At 42.8% G+C, this 23621-nt stretch overlaps 2 protein-coding genes across 3 annotated transcripts; one reads left to right on the top strand and one right to left on the bottom strand.

The window, feature by feature from the left end:
• Positions 1-207: 207 nt before the first annotated feature.
• CHURC1 (churchill domain containing 1) lies at positions 208-14676 on the top strand. Of its 2 annotated transcripts, XM_025869887.2 has the most exons (4): positions 208-365; positions 4586-4721; positions 6204-6274; positions 14048-14676. In XM_025869887.2, the coding sequence occupies exons 1-4, from the start codon at positions 246-248 to the stop codon at positions 14138-14140; spliced, it is 420 nt and encodes a 139-aa protein (XP_025725672.1). In that variant the 5' UTR covers positions 208-245; the 3' UTR covers positions 14141-14676. The 2 variants fall into 2 exon arrangements, with proteins under 2 accessions (XP_025725672.1, XP_073751465.1); XM_073895364.1 differs by lacking the exon at positions 6204-6274.
• Positions 14677-20469: 5793 nt separating this feature from the next.
• Positions 20470-23464, bottom strand: GPX2 (glutathione peroxidase 2). Its single transcript, XM_025869886.2, has 2 exons — positions 23243-23464; positions 20470-20920 (listed from the first exon to the last, which is right to left on the bottom strand). Exons 1-2 carry the CDS (start codon positions 23462-23464, stop codon positions 20570-20572), a joined length of 573 nt encoding a protein of 190 aa, XP_025725671.1. The 3' UTR covers positions 20470-20569.
• Positions 23465-23621: the final 157 nt, after the last annotated feature.

Raw genomic sequence — 23621 nt, forward strand, 5'->3', positions numbered from 1 at the left:
CTGTCAGCCTAGACTTATAGGAGGGCGCCTATAAGAACTCTGCTCAGTGGGAGCCCCCTTTCGCGTTCCCGCCGCAGGGTCCACGGCCCCGCCCTTCTTCCTCCATAGGTTTCCGGCGTCCCCACTCCGCGCCCCGGCGTTGTTGCCTAGGAGACCAGGCCCTGCCCTAACAACAGTGGCTAAGGGGCGGAGACTTCGCGTCTGCTCCCAAGAGCGAATACTCCAGGGCCGAGTGCTTCGGGCGCATGCGGCAACCTCCCCTTCGCTGTCGCGAGGTTTCGTCTTCCCGGAAGCCCTGGAGGACCGTCCTCGTGAACGGCGTCGGCATGTGTGGGGGATGTGTGGAGAAGGAGTATCCCAACCGGGTGAGCGAGTGGGCGCCGAGAACTTCTCGCTCCCTTGGCCCGGGGCCAGCCCCTGGGGCTTCTTGTAGCCCTCGGCTGGCCTTCCCTGAGAGGCTGGCCGCGGGCCGACCCAGCCGCTCTGCCCATTCCAGTGACCCCGTACCTGTAGTTAGGCACTTGATGGCGGGGGCGGCCTGTGGCCGTAGGTCCCGCCGGTCCCCGCCCTGGCGGCTGACGTCAGCCGTCACCCCGCTTCCCTTGAGCTCCGGGGGGACAACAAGGGAGACCCCCCCCCCCCAATCCAGTCCGACGACAAAGGGACACCACCCTCCCCCCCCCACCCCGGTCTCATTCTCAAGCTTGATTTGGTGAAATTCACTTTTCTTACTGAATTTTAGCGCTGGCAGGGACATCTGAGGCCATATGTTATAACCCAGTTTTGCAGATGAAACTAATGCCCAGAGGGGAAATCACTTGCCCAAGGTCACATTCTCTTAACAGGAGAGCCAAGGCCAGAATTCAGGTTTCGTGGCAGTTACTTTTTAAAAAATCTCGGCTCCTCTCAAGCTCGGGAGGTTGCCGAGCTTGTTTACTCTCATGCATTGAAGGTATACTTACTGAACATTTATGTGTGTAGCTAGATTACTTTGCTAGGCCAGAAAGGGATACCAAAGAGGAAATAGGCAGCTTTCGTTGCCTCCTGCGGAGTATGTGATTAACAAAAGATGAGTAGTACAGTTCATAAATTCTGTTCGAATTCTGAGAAAGGGGAGAGAAAGCGCTGTTCTCCCAAAAGGAAGGTGAACTTCCTTTGGGACTTGAAGGCTCGCTGTGACTAGGGTAGAAAAGAAGGAAAGGGGGAGCCAGAGGCTTGGGGAATATAACAAGAACAAGAATTCTTGTAATTGGAAGGTAGAAAATCTATAGTTGTTTCTGTCTCAATATCTTGAGTAGTAAGTAGTCTTTGGGGAAGGATATATAACAAGAACACTCATGGTACAGCCTCCTTGGAAAAAGGATTAGCAGTATCAAATGAAGATACACATACTGAATGACCCAGCATTTCCCATTCTAGAGAAATAAATGCGTTACATATGTTCCTGGAGACTTGTATAAGAATGCTCATAACAGCAATTTTTGTAGTTGTACACTGGAAAAGTGTGATACCGTCACAGAATGGAACACCATGAATAAATAATGAAAGTGAATTAATTAGAGCAGTGGTTCTCAACTAGGTGAGATTTTGCCTCCCAAGGGACACTTGGCACTATCTGTAGACGTTTTTAGTTGTCACCCTGGGGGTACTACTGACATCTAGTAGGTCGAGGCATTACACTGTGTATTTATGTTTCATATACTTTATTATGTTCTATTTCATACTTTTTTAAAAGTGTAAAAAATTTTTATGAATCCAGTAATGAACACTGCACTTTCCAGAGACCACACGTGGGAGGTGTTTGTAGTGAAGAGTATTAAAGGGATTAGGTTGGATTCTTAAGAATTGAGCTAATCAAAAGACTTAAAAATTGTATCAAGTTTAGATTCTACACTTCAGGCATTGGGCATCCATCAAGAAAATCAAATAGGGAAATAATTCTGAAATCTGTTATTTAGGAGAATGAATCTTATGACTGTATATTTAGGTTATGGTAGGGGGGAAATGTAAAAGGGAGAGCCCTACAGAATATTTGGGGAGCCATGGCAACAGTAGTGTAGGCATGAGATAATGAATACCTCATCTCAAGGAAAGAATTACTAGAACTCAGCCAATTTAATGGAGGGAGGAGCTATAGGTGACCTTAGGGTTTTCAATCTATGTAATTGGGAAATTGGAAGTATCATTACAGAAATTGGAGGCATATGGGAGAGAGAACGAAAATTGGGGTGCACATGGTCAGATTGTTTTTATCATGTTTCATCCAAGATTGAGAATGTAACATCCAGGGAATCAAGTGAAAATACAAGATTGCAGTTTAGGTGTGAAATTCAGACAGATGAGTTAGAAAAGGATTGAGGTGATTGGGAAACCAGAAAAGTGCCTTCCATTGGCAGTTCTTTCTGACTTTATTCTGTTCTAAAATAATTAAAGGGCTGTCATTCTGGAATTTCAGAAGGCAGATTTAGAAATCATTGGTGGGTGGATGTTATTGGGTTGTAGGCTTTGAATCAGAACAAAGAACTTTCTAACAGATTTTCAAAAGTGGAATGGGCAACCCTTGGAGAAATTGAACTCTCTTCCCGTTGTTCAGTAGAGACTGACCATTTGAAATCTGAAAGGTCCTTCCAACTCTGGGAGTTTTCGAAATCGTGATATTTCTGAGGGCAGTAAGAACAGAAGCCACTTGGAGCTTAGCAAAGGAAAGGACAGTAAGATGATGGTAGCAGGTATAGTGTATTCATCCAAAAAACTGTCAGAGAAAAATAATGAATTAGCATATCAACAAGTTCTAAGTGTGGAATGAGTAGGTAATAAATAATTACCTTTGGTTTCATAAAATTTTCTGGAGATTTGTGGTAGATATTTTTCACAGATGAGGAATACTAGTCTTAGAAGACAAACACAAATAGTGAAAGAAAAAGTTTGATAAATTGGACTTAACAAGAATCAAAACTATCTGCTCTTCAAAAGACATTATTTAAGAAATGGCACACCGATAATAGGGAGAAATATTTGTAATACAAATCTGACAGGATTTATATCTAAGATAGATCAAGAACTCTTCCAACTCAATGACTCTTACAACTCTTACAATTGCTGTTTGGCAATGAAAAGCAATGAGCTACCAATACAACAACACAGATGATTAATATGGACAGAACAAAAGAAACTGGATGCGGAAGAGTATACTGCATGGTTCCATTTATATAAAATTTTATAGGAATCGGATCAAGGGGTGCCTAAGGTGAGATAGGGGTTGGAGATAGACTGCAAAGCCTGAAGGATGTCCTAGGAAGACAGAAATTTTTATATCTTGGTTGGGATAGTGGTTACATTGATACATATATCTTAAAAAAGTCATTCACCTATACCCTTACATTGTATTTTACTATATAGAAGCTGCACTTCAGTGATGTTTATTTTTAAGAAAATCAAAGCCAAGCACCTGTTCTCAATAGCTGGAAATTTATACTTTAACCCCAAGGCCTTTTTTCCCCTTTAGTAGTTAAGTTGATGTGCTTGTGATTTAGTATCTCCCAACTATATAGTTAGATTGATTTCTTCGCTTCCACCCACCCCCGCCCCTACAGAGTTAATCTCTTCCTTAATATATAGCATCAAGGAGCCACTCAAAAGGGAGAGGTTAACTGTGGTGCTGGGAATCCAGGAAGACTTCACTGTGGCATCACTTAAAGCTGGTCTTCCTGATAGTTCATAAGCTCCTCGGAGGAGGAAAGAGGTGACTCATCCTCTGATCCTTCACAGTGCTTTTGCACGGTATCAGGCACATAGCTACGTTGGAGAAATGTTGATTTGATTGGTTTTTAGTCACATCAACTGTTAAAAATACTCTATGTATTGGTCAGAAATGAAGTTGAATTAGATTATTTATAAAATGATTTTCTGAACAATTATTAGTAAGCCTTTGCAAAGACCTCCCTTGAGCTAGGAGCATAAGTTGTTTACAGTTTCTTAGTGATGAAGCAAATCCCTTTCTCTTTCGAATGCCATGGTGTCAGTCTGATGAATTGCAGAGCTTATCTTCTCTGCCTGAATCACACATACCCTTGAGGATTGGCATCTGTAGAGATGAGAGTTTATTCTTGTTTGCTTATTTTGTGTTATTTTTTAAGGCATCAGAAAATGCTATTTCAACAGTCAACTGAGCATCACATTGTAAAAGATCATTTTTATCATTAGTTCAGTATTTCCATTTTGATTGAATTTTAATTCTAGTTTTATGCTATGCCTCATTTAATATTGGCTATTAGATTTTTCTAATTTTTCCTTTTCACATTTTACATTATTAAAGCTTCATTAAGTTTCTCAATATCCATTTGCATTTAGTCCTCAAACACAGTTGCAATCCTCAGAGACTTACAGCTTAACACTGCTTCAGTTTTATTTGCCATAAATAGCCTTCTAGAGGAAAGCTAGTAATTTCAAAAATTACTTGGTACAGACTTCAAGCAAGTAAATTCTGGCCATGTTTTTTTGCCTTTAGAAATTTTTAGTCTATTAATTATTTTCACTAAGGGTTTTGAAATAGAAGAAAATTAAATTCCTATTTTTAATATTTTAGGGTAACATCTGCCTGGAGAATGGATCTTTCTTGCTGAACTTTACAGGCTGTGCAGTGTGCAGTAAGCGGGATTTTATGCTGATCACAAACAAATCTTTGAAAGAGGAAGATGGAGAAGAAATAGTTACCTATGATCGTAAGTAGACTTTTTATTTTCGTGCAAGTCTGGGAGCAGATACCAGCTTTTGAAAGCTAATAGGTTGTACCTACTGATACGTTGTGTTTTATACGGCCATTTCAATATTGTATTGCAACAGAGTTGCTAGTTTGGTTTTTAAGAGGAGAATAAAGATGATGCTGACATCATCAGACTGCATAAGTGACTTCTGTAGATAACTGAAGCTAATGATTCAGGGACCATTTTTTGTTTATTTTAAAAGTCTTTATGCCTTCTGAAACAAGAGAGACTTTTTTTTTTAACCTTAGGATCGTTCATGTTAGTTTTCTTTTTTGACCGTAGTCTAGTACAGTGTTGTTCTCCAACAGCTCCTGAAGTGTTTAGGGCTGTTCGCTGCCATACTACATGACCCTGGGCTGTTATGGTGTTTTAGTTTTGTTTCTGCTCTCATAACCTTCTTTGTCTCCTGTCTCATCATCCGCCTGTTGTGTCTTTTGCTGTGCTACCTTCATCTGCTGCTCCTTATCCTCAGTACTGGGGAACCAAATAAACTAGGTATAATAAAAATGAATTTGTTCTGAGGTTGGCACTCTAAGAATTTCTCTGAGTAAATTAAGTATGTGTACATTTTAGTCCCCAGGTACGGTGACCAGAAATTAAACTGTTCATATCCCCTTTTTGCTTGTCTCCTGGTTTGAGTATGTTGGTATGTTCTGAAATATGAGGAATAAATGTGCAAATAATGATATTTTAAAAAGGAATATGAAAGATACTAAGCCTTTAGAATTGAGTCAGACTATTGAAAATGTTCTAAAGTAGAATAATCCTTTTTCTTTATTTTAGGCATAACCCTTTAAACTCTAGTTTAAAGAGGTAGTAGGACATAGCGGTTAAGAGCAAGAGCTCTGGAGCCAGAATGCATGGGTTTGAATTCTGTTTCCAACACTTCCTACCTCAGTAGTCGTGCTAATTACTTAACGGTGTGTGGCTTTGTTTCTGCTAATTACTTATCGGTGTGTGGCTTTGTTTCTTTACCTTAAAAAGGTGGTAACAATAGTATCTACCTCTTTGGGTTTTCAGAAGATTAAGTAAACAGATAAAAAGTATTTAAAAGCGTATCTGGCACACAGTAAGCACTCAATAAATCATAGTTATTATATGTTTTTACTATAGTCTTTTGTTACTATTAAATTCACTTTAATGTCTAGCATTGCTTTTTTATTTATAATTGTTTTTAGTAGCACAGTTTCTATAAGTCCTGAGAATGGGAATTAATATATGTCTGTTAAATCTCTGAGTTGAGGCCCTTCATTATGTAGTGTTGCTATGTGATGGATTTTGGATTTCTTATCCAGGTAGATATTATAATGGGTTTCCCACTGCTGTGTTAAATAAATCAGTTAAGATTCTTTTAAAGCAATACCATGCTAAAATAGAAATTTTACTGTCTTAAGACACCTTCCAAGACTTAATAACTTAAGTCTCTCTGTGTTTCGGCAGATCTGTGTAAGAATTGTCATCACGTAATAGCCAGGCATGAGTACACATTCAGTATCATGGATGAATTTCAGGTAAATGTATAAATGTGGTATGTTATTGTGGGGGAGGGGGAATAATAAAAATACTTTCGTAAATCTACATATAGTTTTAATAAATGAAGTACTAGTAAATATTAAAGGAGACCATCCTTCTCTTCTACTTGTGTACGTTAAGAGAGACACTTTAGACCTGAGTGTATCTGTTCAAACCTGTCTCCATAAGAGTCACAAGTCAAGATGCATGCCTTACAAATGATATCTCAGGCCTGTCCTGTTTGTTTATGAAGAACAGCACATTGTGGGCTCTTATGAGGTTTTTTTCCCTGCCCAGTTATGTAATTGCACAGTTTTTGGTTTTATAAGTGTTGGCCTGCCCACTGCCCCCATACTTGCTGAGCATGGAAATTCTGATAAGGAGGTTATCTTTGTCTTCCCCCGCAGATATATAGACTCGAGCAACTCTGTAGTCTCAGTTGTGGTAAGACTTTTTAATATAATTCATTAAGTAAAATGACAGGATGGATGTATCAAGGTTGGAGGAAAGAAGCTGGACCACCATAAGGATAGAGAATAAGTATTATAAGGATGAGGCCTTGTACAATCGTGAGAGCACATGAAGAATTGTACAGAAGGCTACTGTATGCCTGAGTTGAAGATTCACAGATCTGGTGGTCGGGAAGAAAAGCTGGACAGTGGGGCAGAGCCAAGGGTAAACTGGAAACCATAAGGACACACTGGAACCTGTGTCTGTCCCTTACTGCCCCCATTTTCAAGCTTTCAGATTGAGTTACTTACTTAGAGTGAACTGTGTATTCATCTATAGGATATAAATATCATGTTAGAGCTTTTAACAGACGGGAATTTTTTTAAGTCCTTCAAATTTGGGTAGGATTTTAATGAGAAAAAAATAATAATCTTCCATAACAGAATCTTACAGTGTAACCACTCTCATTCATTCATATTTTAGTGTAGAAGAAAGCACTTATTCACCTGTCAAAATCTGGTCTGATACGTTGTGGTTAATCTGTACAACATCTTGACCACATCTTCTTAGCATCCAAAAATTATGCCTCGGAAAATGTTTATATGTTATGTGTAACTTAGGGCAAAAATCAAGATCTCAGTGAATGAGTAGTGGCTAAATAGGGGAGGGAGCATATCATGGACTTAAAGGAGCAGCTCTGTCCTTCCATGAGAGGAAAGGGGGGCTTACAGCCATTTTGCAGAAGCTCCTGAAGCCACCGTGAGTTTTTCAGAGCCCTAAATGGGTATTAAGGTTGCCGTAATGAAGCCATCGTCTCTTACTGCTGGGTGAGCCAAGTCTAGCTGGTTTTCCTTTATGACTGAATACAGCCATTTTCAAAGCTGCCCCAGAAATGACTCTGGGGTAGGAAGAAGAAGATAAAGGAAGATGGCTTGTACTCACGATGCCTAGTTAGTGAAATTCTCTTGGAAAAAAACCCAACTCTTAAACCGGGCTCTACACTTCATCTTCTCTCTCAACATCTGCTTCCCTCCACCTGTATTCTATATCCCTCCATCAGATTCATTTCCTGGAAGTGATGCTTTAGACCACTGCTTTGGCCTTTCCATAGCTCATTTTAGCTACAGTGTAATATCTGACCTCATTTCGGGGTCATCACGGGGCTGGCCACCTTCCCTTTCTCTTCTTTCCCACTAGTCTCTTTGGCTCACCACAGATAGCATTGTCCAACCTCAGACTTCTCTCCGTCCCAGTAGAGAGGAAGATTTTTATTCCTTCCTCTCTAAGGCTACCCTTTCTGCCTTTCCTCACCAATCTCCTCTCTACCCAGCATCTTCTTTGTGTCCCTGGGATTTAAAATATTTCTTACAGTAAATATACTCGAGCCTTCTTTTGTTAAAAAGTAAGTTAAAAATCCTTTCATTTCACTCAGCTACCTCTGTGATTCATCTTCTAATCATCTCTGTCCTTCCTTTTGCTTCTTTACTTGAATAAGTCTTTACCCTGCTCTCCTTATTTCCCTGTGCTGCTCTTAACCACCTGCAAACTGCTTTTCATTTTCACTTTACTGAAACTATTCTCTCAGAGTTCTCCTATCATGTAACCGAATGCCATGATCTTGCCTCAGTTTTTAGCTCTTTTAACATCCCTCGTGGGTCTGGTTGTGTCAACCATTGTGGATTTTGAAGGATTTCTTCCCTTGAGGTCCATAGTGCCAGACTTTTTTCTTTCTTTTTAAGTCATTTTGAGTCCTCTTTTGCCTTCTCCCTGGTTTCCTTTACTATTGTTCCCTAACTGATTTCCCCTGAGCTTTGGTCTCTGGTCCGGAACCTTCTCTTTACTTTCTCGGATAGTGAGCACACACACACTCAGGCTCACTTGAAACCTATCAGCTGTCTCCCAAGTGTCCTTCTTTAACACTAACACTCTGCCTGCCCTCCTTTCTTCCTTTGTTTCTCTTGCCTTTTTTGGCCTTGCTGCCACACCTCATGGCAAGGACCATACCCACTCAAACCTAAATTACTGCAGCAGCCCCAAGACTCTAGTTCTATACACTGCCGTCAAATGAATCTTGCTCAGATATGTCATACTGCCACTCTCGCTACTCCAAATGGGATACGCTTGCTTTCTCCCTATCCCTGTCCTTATTCGTGCTTTTTCCCTGACTTGACTAGTCCCTTTCTCTACCTTCAAGTCAACTAAATCTTACCTCTTTGAAGCAGAACTTAAATTCTGTCTCCTCCTTGCTCTTTTTTTTTTTTTTTTTTTTTTAAGATTTTATTTCTTTGACGGACAGCGAGAGAGGAAACACAAGCAGGGGGCGTGGGAGAGGGAGAAGCAGGCTTCCCGCGGAGCAGGGAGCCCGATGCGGGGCTCGATCCCAGCACCCTGGGATCATGACCTGAGCCAAAGGCAGACCCTTAAGGACTGAGCCACCCAGGCACCCCTCCTCCTTGCTCTTGATAGTCCAGCCCATACTGCTTTCCCCCTTGCCTTGTACCTATAGCGGCCCCTGACTCATGTGAATAGCCCCTTGGGAACTTCCTTCTCAACCTGATGGGCACAAGAACTCTTTGTTCTCAGCTTGGACAACCTACTTCCTCGTCCCCACCCTACCCCAGCACCTGTTTCACTTTAGCAGTAGTTCAGGTTCAAGGTGGAATTCCCCACATTGGTAATGTTTTGTTTTAAACGTCTTATGGGCAGAAGTAGGCAGAATAGTGTTTTAACCTCCACCACCCAGCTTCAGTTTGCTTTATTTTGTATCTCACCATTCCCATGTCTCCCTACAGGATTATTTTGAGTCAAATCCCAAATATATCACTCACTACTTCTGTAAATATTTCAGTACATATCTCTAAAAGATAAGAATTCTGTTTTTAAGATAACCACAATATCGGGGTGCCTGGGTGGCTCAGTCGTTAAGCGTCTGCCTTCAGCTCAGGTCATGATCCCAGGGTCCTGGGATCGAGCCCCTCATCGGGCTCCCTGCTCTGCGGGAAGCCTGCTTCTCCCTCTCCCACTCCCCCTGCTTGTGTTCCCTCTCTCGCTGTGTCTCTCTCTGTCAAATAAATAAAATCTTTAAAAAAATAAAAACTAAAAAAAAAATAACCACAATATTATTGTTAAAGTGAGATTTTCTGATGGCATAAGTCGGGGGGGGAGATAGAAGTACAGAGTTTAAACAGAAAATACATTATAAATGATTATAGATATCCTTTATTTTTTGTATCACCCTAAAAGCCACTGAAAGGACTGTGTATTTGCCTCAGGAAACCAAAGGGGAACTGTGAGACTGCCTTCTGTTCCTCTGTGGACTAGGGAAGGAGAGGACTTGGGGTCAGAATTAATAGGTAGTAATAGAAGAAAAAGGCTGTGGGCCCTTCAGAACAAAGCAGAGGATCTGGTCTTCCCAAAGGTGATTCCACACACTCCACCCTTCCTTCCAAATCTCTATCCCTGTGCTTTGCCCATGGAGCCTTTGAGGTTTTCCATGAATGACTGGGGGGGGGGATCTTTTTTTTTATTATTTTTTTTAAAGATTTTATTTATTTATTTGACAGAGAGAGACACAGCGAGAGAGGGAACACAAGCAGGGGGAGTGGGAGAGGGAGAAGCAGGCTTCCCGCGGAGCAGGGAGCCTGATGCGGGGCTTGATCCCAGGACCCTGGGATCATGACCTGAGCCGAAGGCAGACACCCAACGACTGAGCCACCAAGGCGCCCTGGGGGGGAATTCTTACTGTCCCAACTTGGCCAGTTTTGATAAAAGGTGTCCTGATCTTGGCAGCACAGGAGGATGTGTTCCTGACATTCCAAGTTAGAATTCTAGACTTGTTTTCCCACAGAAGCACTGCGATGTATGGTTAGATTCTATAGTACTTGTACAGTATGAGTTTGAAAGACTCCCTGGAATTTCCTGGGGAAACCTAACTGCTGTGTACAACATTGCTTCTATGGGAGACTGCTTTTGAATTACACATAATTGACCTACAGTGAAATTTGGATTCCAGACCAACTATAAAGATTTCAAGTATAATAAGTCTTACTTATTTAATAACCTTTTCAGATTATACCACGTGTTAGGTTTTTTTCTTACTCTCAAGTTAGATTGTAAATTTTGCAAGGTCAGACCTTGTCCTTGCCTTCTCTCATGTCTGCCAGTGCACCTAGCGCATTGCAAAGCATTTAGGCACTGAATAAAAACTTGTCGATGGATAGATTGGGTGAAAACTCAGATGTTTGTCTAGCTTCACACGTTTTCCCGTTTTGACTTCATTATTGTTTTCTTCTTCATTGCCAGTGAGAGGTTCACATCCTACTAGTAATGTCTGGCAGGTGAAAGCAGAAGTATTTGAGAGCAGTAAAAGACCTTGTAGAGGTCTTTTAGAGGGTGGATTTTTATTTCATTGTTTTAGAAAGATTTCTTTATTTTTGGGGGGAGGGGCAGAGGGAGGGAATTTTCAAGCAGATTCCCTGCTGAGTGCAGACCCTGTTGTGGGCCTCGATCTCATGACCCTGAGACCATGACCTGAGCCGAAACCAAGAGTTGGACACTCAACTGATTGAGTCACCCAGGCGCCCCTATTTCATTTTTTAATTTATGAAACCTGTATTTGTTCTCTGAGCTTTAGCCCCTATTTATCTCTATTGTGTGTGTAGTGTTCACTTCAGCAGCACATATACTAAAATATCTCTATTGTGTGTGTAGAGGAGACCTTGAAATTAAGTGTGGTCTTTAAGAAACAATCTCTCTCTTGCCACAACTAAGCTCCCCCACTGAACTCACTTGTAGGAAACAGAAATGCACTTGTCTGGGTTCTGAGTCTTTGAACCATAGTCATTGTTTATCTCTGTGACCCTCTGTCTAGTGACTATCCAGACTCATGAAACACAAACTGCCTTGACTGACCAACTCCCAGACAGCTAACAATCTCAGTTTGAAGTGTGAAATACTAATAGATTTAGCATTAAGTTTGTTTTCCTAAAGAAGATAAGAAAATTTTTAAGCAAATCTTGAAATATGTGTGTATAGTTTATGACCCATATTAAATATTCTAGAAAGGGTAACTATAAAAACAGAACTTTGCCATAGGAGTTTTCCCTAAAACAAAATCTCTTCCATCACCAGCCTGGACATTTTTAAAAATCTTAATTCCAGTATCATTAACATGCAGTGTTAGAGTAGTTTCAGGTGTACAAGATAGTGACTCAACCCTTCCATACAACACCCGGTGCTCATCAGAACAAGTGCACTCATTAATCCCCTATTCCTATTTTCCCCATCCCCCTTTCCCCCACCCACCTCCCCTCTGGTAGCCATCAGTTTCTTCTCTGTAGTTAAGGGTCTCTTTTCTTGGTTGAGTCTCTCCCTCTTTTCCTTTGCTCATTTGTTTCTTAAATTCCACATATGAGTGAAATCATATGGTATTTGTCTTTCTTTGACTGACTGACTTCACTTAGCATGATATACTCTAGGTCCATCTGTGTCATTGCAGATGACGAGATTTCATTCTTTTTTTTTTTTTAATCAGCCTGGACATTTGTTAATCCCAAGAAACATAAATTCCCGAAATAGATCAAATCCAGACAGCTAGCTATCTAAATATGAGGCATGACATACAAGTAGATTTAACTTAATTGTTTATTTTCCTGGAGTAGGTAAAAATAGTTGTTTTAGTTTGGGATCTTTCTTTCATTTTAAAAAATCATTTCTGTTGCTTAGTAGTCTTAAATAATCTAGAAAGGAGCAACTCTAAGAATAGGAATTTGTCCTTAGGGACCCACACTCATTGCTTCACTACTTTATTTTATTTTAAAAAATTATTTATTTCGGGCGCCTGGGTGGCTCAGTTGGTTGGGCGACTGCCTTCGGCTCAGGTCATGATCCTGGAGTCCCAGGATCGAGTCCCACATCGGGCTTCCTGCTCAGCAGGGAGTCTGCTTCTCCCTCTGACCTTCTTCCCTCTCGTGCTTTCTATCTCTCATTCTTTGTCTCTCTCAAATAAATAAAATCTTTTTAAAAAAATTTATTTATTTATTTGACAGAGAGAGAGCACAAGCAGGGGGAGAGGCAGAGGGAGAGGGAGAAGCAGGTTCCCCACTGAGCAAGAAGCCCGACACGGGGCTCAATCCCAGGACCGTGGGATCATGACCTGAGCTTCTGAAAGCAGACGCTTAACCAACTGAGCCACCCAGGCACCCCATATTTTATTATTTTTTAAAGATTTTATTTGTTTGAGAGAGAGAGAGCTAGCACAAGCAGGGGGAGTGGGAGAGGGAGAAGCAGGCTCCCTATTGAGCAGGGACCCCGATGCGGGGCTCGATCTCAGGACCCTGGGATCATGACCTGAGCTGAAGGTAGATGCTTAATTGACTGAGCCACCCAGGTGCCCTGCTTCACTACTTTAAATAGCAGCACTAGGGGCACCTGGGTGGCTGTCAGTTGAGCATCTGGCTCTTGGTTTCGGCTCAGATCATGACCTCAGGGTGGTGAGATCGAGCACACCCCACCCCACCCCATGGGGCTCCATGCTGAGTGTGGAGCCTGCTTAAGGTTTTCCCTCTCCTGGGGCGCCTGGGTGGCTCAGTTGGTTAAGCGACTGCCTTTGGCTCAGGTCATGATTCTGGAGTCCTGGGGTCGAGTCCTGCATTGGGCTTCGTGCTCGGCAGGGAGTCTGCTTCTTCCTCTAACCTTACTCCCTCTTGTGCTCTTGCTCTCTCTCTCAAATAAATAAAATAAAATCTTAAAAAAAAAAAGATTTTCCCTCTCCCTTTGCCCCTCCCCCCACCCCCATTAATGTGCACATGCACACCCTCTCTCAAATAATTAATAGCAGCACTAATCAAGCCCAGTATGTGTTTGGATTTTTTTTTTTTTTTTAAGAGAAGGAAGGTGGGAAGGGGCAGAGGGAGAGGGAGAGAGAGAATCCTAAGCAGGCTCCACGCCAAGCACTGAACCTGATGTGTGGCTCTATCTCACGACCTGAGCCGAAATCAAGAGTTGGACCCTTAACTGACCGAGCCACCCAGGTTCCCCTAGCCCAATATGTGTTTTTAGTCCAAGAAATAGCCATGCATTTCCAAGATGACATTCTTGTGTACCTAGTAAATAGAGTATCAGCATGTATTCAGTTTACATGAACAAAAGACTCCAGGATACACAGAATAAACCTAAGACATCCCTGATAGGTGTTGAAGAAATGGATCTAATGTGCAGAAGGAATATCCGTTCCAATTTATAGAGAATAGCTTTACCAGAGTAAGTTATGAAGTGTCTTTCTCCTATTCCTCAATGTAATTATGCACTTTATCTTATTCTAGGAGTACACCATGCTGTGTCTGTTATGTGGCAAAGCTGAAGATACTATCAGTATTCTCCCTGATGACCCTCGACAAATGACTCTGTTATTCTAGGATCTTTCTGCAGTTCTGTAGTAACTATGTTGTATTGGTTTACAATACAGCAAGCCTCATGGTTTGTCTTACTTTGTTTATAATGGAAATTATTTTGCATATTTTTTTCTGCTTAGACTTAACTATCCTTTGAAAGAAAAAGTAATTTAGGGGATTATATTCTTCTGCTGAGCTCTTCTGCTAAAGTTCCCAGTTCACATCAAAATGAAGACTCTCTATTAGAAGTTATGTGGCTAGAAAATAAAACTAGAATGGGAGCATACCTAATGCCCAGGTCTTAGTCCCAATAAAAGGAACCAGGGCTCCTTGGAGAAATGATTGATTCTAGGACTGGGGCAGTAAATATACACGATGAGCTTGGAGCATTTTGTGCCACAAGGAAAGTGCCAAAAAACCCCCCCAAAAAACCAAACCAAAACAAAACAAAACAAAAAACCCATAAAACACAATGATTGGAAGTATGTCAAAAGGACAAAAGAGCCAACTGAAGGAGCTCCCAGTGACTGAAGTTGGAATAGTTTCAGCAACAAAATAAAGTAGTATTGAATTATAACCTAAACGCTAAATATTCATTAGTCATTACTGATAAAAATAAATGATTGAAAAAATAAATACAAAGATTGGAAGAATAGACATGCAGAAGAATTTCAAATAATATATGTAGATACTTCCCACTCCTTAAGGATGGGTTATGCATAGCAGCTTCCTTCCAAAGAGTAGAGTAGGGTATGCCAAGGGAGAAAAGTGACTTTACAGTGGAAAAATCTGACAAGCACTAGCTCCACCAAATGACCAAGATTAACATCCTCAATGATAACCCTATCGATAATAGCATGTACCCTTGATAAGATGTGATGAAAGGGTACTTTACCTTTGTGGTCTTCCTCCCCCAAACCCATAACCCCAATCTAATCATGAGAGAAACATCAGAGAAATCCCACTTGAGGGCCAGCTTACAAAATAACTGACAAGTACTCCTCAAAATTGTCAAGGCCATAAAGACAAGTTTGGGAAACTCGCACAGCCAAAAAGAGTGTAAAGAAATGTGACAACTAAATGTAATGAAGTGTCCTGGGACAGAAAAAGGACATTTGGTTAAAACTAGCAAAATCTGAATATGGGCTTTAATTAATATATGTAAATAGAATGATTTCAACTGCTCCAAAGAAATCTTAGACTATCTCACCTTGTATAGTTGAAAGAACACTGGCTTGGGTATCAGAAACCCTGGCATTTAGGTCTGTCTTCCACTTGGTAGCAGTATAACCATTAAGCAAAGCATAACTCTGGTCTTTATTGTCCCATTTCTATTAGATTGGGCTGATAAAAATTCACTGTATTGTTCAAAGATCAAATGAATAATGAATGTAAATTGCTTTAGAAAGCATATAAAGTACTATATGCAATGAGATGGCTTTAGTTAGTTCTAAGACCAAAACTTAAAGGGTCAGACATTAGAAACAAAATTATTTCCTCTTTATATCTAAGAAATTTGGAAATTCTAAACTAAAGCTTTGCTTATAAGGGAAAAAAGTGAGTAAAGTGTCCATTGTTGATACCAGGGAAGTTTTGTTATATAACAGGAATAATAATAATGCTGAGGTTTAGGGCGCCTGGGTGGCTCAGTTGTTAAGTGTCTGCCTTTGGCACGGGTCATGATCCCAGGGTTCTGGGATCGAGCCCCGCATTGGGCTACCTGCTCAGTGGGAAGCCTGCTTCTCCCTCTCCCACTCCCCCTGCTTGTGTTTGCTCTCTTGCTGTGTCTCGCTCTGTCAAATAAATAAATTAAAAAAAAAAATGCTGAGGTTTATTGAGTACTTACTACGTGCCAAGGCCTTTTTAAACACTTACTTTATCCTCATTAACAACTCCAGAAAGTAGGTACTATTGTTATCCCAATTTTAGAGCCAAAGAAACTAAAGCACAAAGAAGTTAAGGAACTTAAGGTCACACAACTAGTACAGTGACTCCGTCTCAACACTGTTGTTCACAACATATGAAGTATAAGGGTCTGGCAAGGTGAGGAAGAAGTTGAGAATGTCAGCGACAACACTCAGGAATCTAGGCATGTCAGACCAAGATTTATTCAGAAAAGTTAAGTCATCTGCTCCTTAGGGATCGGTTGTGTTATTCCTGGAAAATGTTTTCCACTTTTCTGCAAATCTATATCTGACCTGCTGAGGAAATCGTTCGGTGAAATGGATCCAGAAAGCAGAGAAAATGCTTCATTACTTTAAATAGCAGCACCAAGCCAATTATAGCCTCTGAATTGTCCCTTCTTGGAGTTTGCTAATGCTTCCAACTTAGTCATTTGGAGCTCAAGAGTATGATTTTATAAGCCCCAACTGATACCTTCGTCTATTATAGACTGTATAATTATCTGTTTTGGACTATATATTACAAAACTTATAAGATCCTATCTACATTTGTCATTATTAAACCAACTTTATGCTGTATTTTATGACACTTTATTTTTTAGAATTCTTCTATGGATCTAATCAAATAAAGACCTCTTGAACCCAGTTCTACTGAATCCAAATTTTTCTTTTCAAATAAAGGGGAGCCAGGCAAAAATATCAGTTTACTTTCCTTCCTGGGATACAAGAAAGAAAAGGAATCATCGATAGATGTAATTGGGAAAGTGGGCTTGTCCTGGCTCCTCGTTCTTTGTCTGCTTGCTCCATGATGTATAGATCTGGAGTCTGCATGCTTAGGCTCTTGGAGTTAAAGCTCAGCATGTTTGTTTTGTTGTTTTAGCTGGCCCAGTCTTTCTCAAATGGTCTTGGCTTCTCCCAGTACTAATTAATTGATATATGATATATTGGGGGCACAACCAGATATGGTTCGTTACTTACAAGGAATTACTAAGAAGTGTATGTTCGCTGCTCTTTATCAAGAATTCTTTGTTTCATTTTTTTTTTTTTTGTGAGCAAGGTTAAGTTACTTCACTGAATTTGAGGTTCTCCCTTTTAGGTTGTGTGTTTCTTGACTATAGTACAGTCTCTATTTTGAGGTACAGTATGGTTGTATAGAAGGAAAACCAAGAGACCTAGGTCTAAAATGAGCTTTGCCACCTGCTCATGTTGGGACATTGAGCAGGTAACTTATATGCACCTCGGCTCTTCAGTGGAAAAATAGAAATAATCATGCCTCCTGCACAGTTTTTAAATCAAATGATATAACGTAAGTGAAAATGTTTTTAAGTTGTGCAGTGCTGTGTACAGGCAGCTCTCAGTGGTCTTTCTGAAGGAACTATTGTGTTGTATTTAAGAGTACAGGCTTTGGGGCGCCTGGCTGGCTCAGTCACTTACGTGTCTGACTCTCTATTTCAGCTCGCATCATCATCTCAGGGTTGTGGGATCAAGCCCCATGTTGGGCTCTGTGCTCAGTGGGGCGTCTGCTGGAGAGTCTCTCCCTCTCCCTCTGCCTTACCCACCCCCCCAAATAAATAAATAAGTCTTAAAAAAAGTACAGGCTTTATAGTCGACTGACCTGGGTTTAACTTGCAACTCTGCTACTTGGAGCCCTTTGTCCTTGGCAGATGTCTTGTTCACTTACCTTTAAACAGAGAGAAAAATTCTTCATAGGGTCAGTATGAGAATTAAGTAACCTAATATATATAAAGTACTTATGCAGTGTGTGAGTGTAGTAAATAATAAATGATAGTTTGGATGACAGTTGTGATGGTGATTATAAGAAATCAGATTTGAAATCACCAATTAGATTTTGGCTCAGTGCTTTTGAAACTAAGGAGGTATAGCTGTGGGAACATAGTCATAGAAATAATAAATTTCAGTCTGTGTACCTTGGTTCCCTAAAATCATTTACCCCAAGCTTTATTATTTTTTTTAAAGATTTTATTTACTTATCTGACAGAGAGAGAGACAGCAAGAGAGGGAACACAAGCAGGGGGAGTGGGAGAGGGAGAAGCAGGCTTCCCACGGAGCAGGGACCTCAATGCGGGGCTCGATACGGGGTTCGATTCCAGGACCCTGGGATCATGACCTGAGCTGAAGGCAGACGCTTAACCACTGAGCCACTCAGGTGCCCCAACCCCAAGCTTTATTTTTAGTTAGAACCCTCACAGAAATGATTGTCTCTGTCCCTCCTCTAAATCGAGTGGCATTCTCAGCTCTCTGGAAAAGCTTGTTGATGAGACACCTTCCTACTTCCTGAGTGCCCTAGGGAAATTTGATTAAAAGATTGAAAGTGGGTGATTATATTAAGCTTTGCCGCGTCTGTTTATGACCATAAGCTGATACTTCTGAGGATGTAAAGGGAGACAAACGAGATGAGGAATAAAGGAAACATTTCTCACTTCTCTTCATTTTAACAACAGCACAACCAAAGATTTAGTAAAAACGAATGTCCTTATAAAAGAAGTTCCTCCAGCCCTGCCTTCCCTGTTCCCTCCTGAGCCAGACTGGTCAGGTCCCTTCTGAAGCATGTAGCATTTTCCCTGCCCAAGTGAGGAGCCCTTTTCCTAGCATTATGACCCTTATTGACTCTCTGCAAAATCACTTAGACTGTTAATTCCTGATCCTTTGGGAATCTTTAAATAATTCCTTCATCTTGAGCCTCATGGGAAAGACCTAACACATCGTACTGGCATATCAGCCCTAAATTGCCTGTGGCATAATGCCAACATCCAGGACAGCTGCTCTGTTATTAGACATAGCAACAGCCTTTAGCATTATGGAGATGATGAACAAATCATGCTAGCATCCAGTATGAATTCTGTATTTCATTTCTTTAGAGAAGTGATTTGTCTCTGCAGTTACTGCTCTAAAATCAGTGCTTGGTCCTGCCCTCCAAAAACCCATACCCCAGCTGTTGGCTTTAAGAGCAGGAATCTTGAAAGGCTTGAGTTTGTGAGAGTCAAGTTAAGGGTAGCCTTAATTTAGCGGAAGGCCCTGCAAAAGGGTGCCAGGGGATTCCCACTGTAACGCTCAGGTTACTCCTTTTGAAATAAAACACCATGGAAAGCATAGCTTTAGTTGAAGGTCAGACAGTCTATTCCACATTGACTTCTCAGATGATGCAGGTGCTTGGAAAATAGTTATAGGAACACCACAGGAAAGGGATCTCCCCCTCAGCATTGGGGTTCGTAATCAGTGTGTCCAGTTTGGAGAACTGTCCCTTCAGGGCTTCAGTGAGGAAAGTTAAAATGTTCCAACTAATGGTCAAAAAAGGAAAGGTGAAGTGAGCAGTTTCCAGGAAGAGTTTATGAGGCAAAGTGACAGGGCAGTGGCCTCTGAGTAGGTGTCTTTTCCAGAACATGATAGAACCTGGCCTTGGTGGTGGTGGTGCCTTTGGAGTCTGCCTGTACTTGCTGAGGAATCTGGGTCACCGTCCTTACAAAGCCGTTTGGCAGAACCCTGTTCTCACAGAGAAGGGCTGTCCTGTTGGCAGGTTATGAATAGTCGGACTGTGTAAAGGGAGGCCCTCTTCCATTCCCACCCTCATGGAAGAAAAAATGAAATCAATCGTTCATGCCTACACTGATTTGTCTTGTGCCTGGATCTGTGAATATGTGAGTTTGGGAAAGATAAGGGTAGCATGTGAACTGTGAAAAGGAGGGAGTCAGTCTAGCAAAGGATCAAAAACAAATGTGACTCAGCAAGGTGACCAGGAAAATAAGTACTCTTTGTGTTTCCAGGAACTGCATCCTCCATGCCCTTGCTGTCAGTTGAAGATGACCAAATTTATGTCCCAGCAATAACTCAAAATGCAGTTAATGCTTGGCTGGCCCAGTACCTGCAGTGATAGTGACATCTTCCTGGTTGGAGTCCTCTAACGAACCTCCCAGTACTCTCCACTGAAAGGCCCGCTGTCTATTCCCTCCTTTACCTCACATTACCACCTCCGAGCAACCCCCCCCCCCCACCATCCTCCGTTCTGGAGGAGCCATCAAGTAATAATACAATTCACACTTCCTGCAGCTCCACCCGCCACCACAGACCCTAGCCAGAGCCTGCTCTCAACAGTCATTAGGGTGTCCCCCGATCAGAGCCTCCCTCTATCAAGCCTTTGTGTGCTGCCAGCTCTCTGTCCCACCTGTGCTTTTGTACCATCCCTCTACCCTCCATCAAGGAAGAAGACACAGAGAACCTGGCCATTTGCATACCTGCCCTTTATTGGACACATCTAGCAGGCTGGCTCTAAGCCCTTCACACTTCTCAGACACCGCCCATACGGTTTAGGAAGGTGCCATCATTCTGTGAAGGCCCAGAGCCACCCAAGTCTTGGAGCTCCAAGTAGAATCACCAACCGGAAGGTTGGGGGAAGGAAGGGAGACGGGGGGACTGGAAGGGCAAGGCTCTTCAAGGGGAAGCTTTGGTCCAGCAGTGTCTCCTGCGGGAGACACTGACCCTAAGGAAAGATACCAGGGGTGGGATGGAGTAGATATGCATGCTGAGCGGCTTGTGTCTATATGGCAACTTTGAGGAGGCGTTTGATGTCAGGCTCAATGTTGATGGTAGGGAAGGTGCGGCTGTAGCGGCGGAAGGGCTCCCCCTCGGGCCCAATAAGGAACTTCTCAAAGTTCCAGGCCACATCTGAGCGGCGCACCGGGCTCCAAATGATGAACTTGGGATCGGTCATGAGGGAAAATGGGTCATCATCAGGGTAGGGGAGCTTGTCCTTCAGGTAGGCGAAGACAGGATGCTCGTTCTGACCATTCACCTCACACTTTTGGACAAGGGTAAAGGTGGGCTGGAATCCTCCCCCAGGGCGGACATACTTGAGACTGTTCAGGATCTCCTCATTCTGACAGTTCTCCTGGGGGAGGAAGAAGACAAAGAGCATGGAAGAGGGAAGGGGGAAATGAAGGATCCACAAAAATCTTTCACCCTCCCTTCCCAGGATCATTCTTTTCTGTGTAGCCTCCCCCCTCCCCTGACTCTGTTCTTTCTCTTTCCTTCTTCACCAGCTTTGCCTCACTCTTGACTTGGAGATTCCCCACTCACAGCTATTGTTTAATGGTTTGCTAGGCCATTCCTGAAAATTCTTGTAGTTCCTAGCGTGGCTGTTCTTGCAGTGGATGATTTAGCACTTTCGACCTGCTGCTTCTCTCTCTAAACTGCCCTGGACGGTTCTTGAGGTATCTGTCTGAAACTTCAAGGAACCTTGAGTTCAGGACAGTAGAAAGAAAGGGAAAGGCGGCTCCGGTGATGCCCCCTAGAACTCTCCCTTCCATTGCCCACACGCACACTCACACGTGTCCAGCCACAACCTTCTTTTCCCTCTGCCCTGATTTTGCCTCCATTGCTTCCGATTACACGTAAATGTTGCGTCTAGCCTCTGTCTCTGTTCCGCTCACTTCCTCAAGCTAAGGGTGAAATCGAGGACTGGAGAGAGAGGATTGACAGCTCTTGCTGTCGTCTTGCCTCGTCCTAGATCTGAAGTGTAAGTAGGAGGAAGCGTTGAAGAAGGAAGACGCCATCCAAGGAAGCCTGGCTTTCAGGTGCCACAAAGGCAAAGTGAGTTAGAGACGACAGTGGATCTACTCTAAATGGAATTGCTCAGTGACCAACAGGGATGGATTAAACAGGATAGTGTTTAGGGTTCTGGAACAGGCCAGGGGAAGGAAAGTTAAGTGCATGCTAAAGGTTGTGAATGTGTAGTTATCATTCCGTTTACTTCCAGACTGCTCTCCCAAGACTCCTCACACTCACTCACTGGGCTCAGCTGTGAAGGCTTCAGCTCTGAGCCTGTTAGCGGTCTTTCCCTCCCCCCTGCCATCCCTGTCCTATCCCCTCTTGGCATTCTCCACCCCTGACAACCCCCAAAGGCCCACGGAAACCCTTATTTTCCATCCCTCCCCCGGGGTCTAAGAGTCAGATATCTCCCTGTGGGAGAAAGTTCTTGCCTCTGACCTACTAGAACCAATCAGTACAGTCAGTTCCAGGCCATCATGACATCTTGAGCCCAAAGGTGATCTCTATTAGACTCCTTATCTCTCAATGCAAATGGCCGGCCAGCTACTGGTAATGGATTCCCTCCAGCCACTAACTACCCTGATGGTGTAAGGGTGGAGGCACCTCTGGGGTTTCGCCTCTTCTCTCGCCTGCCCTGGCCAAACCTAGAAACAGACTGCCGGTGACAGCAGGGATGGTCTGGGCTCACGTTTGTCACAGCCAATGACACTTCAGCCTTCCTGTCTCTCTGCTAACCAATTCCTTGCCTTCATGCCACTGTGAATTGAACTGAGGGGGTTATAATTAGAGGGTTCACTTGAGGACATTCTGTCTGCTGGTGCTGTTAAAATAATAAGTGAAAACGGAAGAATCCCTAAAAGACAACTTGAGGTGTGTTGGCTGAAGATCTAGAACTTGACCCAGTAATCAGAGACAGAGATTTGATCCCCATATGGGCCACACACACACACATACACACACCCAAAAAAGGAAAAAATCAGAGACAGAGCGGTGCGTGTGAGGCCCGGAGGAGATCCGAGCACGTTGTAAACCCTGAGCCTTCCACCAAAATCACTCTCCCCTCAGCTGATTTAAAACAAAGTCCTTCAACCTAAATAATACAGTTGCTTTTGCTTTCACTTGCATATTACTTTATATTTTTCAAGTTATTTTTGTGTATCTTACCCTCTGAACCTCACAATTATCCCATAACTGGCATTGTCCCCCCATTTACAGATAAGGAAACTAAAACAGAGAAATCAAGGGACTCTTCTGAGGGCACAGAGCCACGGAATAGCAGAACCACGTCTAGCTGGAAGGAAGGTCTCCCGGGTCAGTTCCATCCTAGTTTGATTGGTGATCTTCTATTTCCTCCACTCATCCACTCAGCGGATATTTAACAAGCACCTTCTCCACAGTGGAGAGAAAAGCAGACCGGGTACCAGCCCTCATGGAGCATAATGGGAAGACAGTAGACAACAAAACCCCACCCTTGGTGCTGAAGCCCAGACAGTTAGAACCGTACGTCCTTCCTCTTGGGATTCACGTGTACCCAAGACCTAGATTAAAAAAACATACCTACGATTCCAGACGCTCCGACACACACAGTCCCTCTCCCCCTCCCCTTAGCCGACCAAAGCTTCGGCAACCCAACTTCTTGGGCACACTACAAGGCACCCCTCACCTGATGTCCAAATTGGTTGCAAGGGAAGCCAAGAACCACCAGGCGCCTGGGAAAGCGGCATTGCAGCTCGTTGAGCTGGGTGAAGTCCCGGCTGGTCGTGCCTCAGAGCGAGGCCACGTTCTCAATCAGCACGGCCCTGCCTCGGAACGTGTTGAAATCTACCTTCTCCCCGTCCAGGCTGATGGCACTGAGGTCGTAGAAGGACTTGGCTATGTAAGCCATGGTGAAGGGGCAGAGCGAGGCCTGCAGAGTGGCGGGAACCCACGCTGGGTCTGTTATAGGGGTAGGGAGGAAGGAGGAGCCTGGAAGGACAGGAAGGATTTCACAATGGGGCTTTGAGCATCCCCAGGATGACTTAGCAAAAAACAGTCACCCACCT

Source organism: Callorhinus ursinus, unplaced genomic scaffold (assembly GCF_003265705.2).
Source record: "Callorhinus ursinus isolate GAN/ISIS: 27379988/994484 unplaced genomic scaffold, GSC_fseal_2.0 scaffold8, whole genome shotgun sequence".
Lineage (NCBI taxonomy): Eukaryota > Metazoa > Chordata > Mammalia > Carnivora > Otariidae > Callorhinus > Callorhinus ursinus.

Excerpts from the sequence above, each read along its gene's own strand:
- CHURC1 (XM_025869887.2), top strand. The coding sequence starts at position 246 with ATGCGGCAACCTCCCCTTCGCTGTCGCGAGGTTTCGTCTTCCCGGAAG. Across the intron at positions 4,722-6,203 it reads AGAAATAGTTACCTATGATC|ATCTGTGTAAGAATTGTCAT; the intron begins GTAAGTAGACTT and ends GTGTTTCGGCAG. Across the intron at positions 6,275-14,047 it reads GTATCATGGATGAATTTCAG|GAGTACACCATGCTGTGTCT; the intron begins GTAAATGTATAA and ends ATCTTATTCTAG.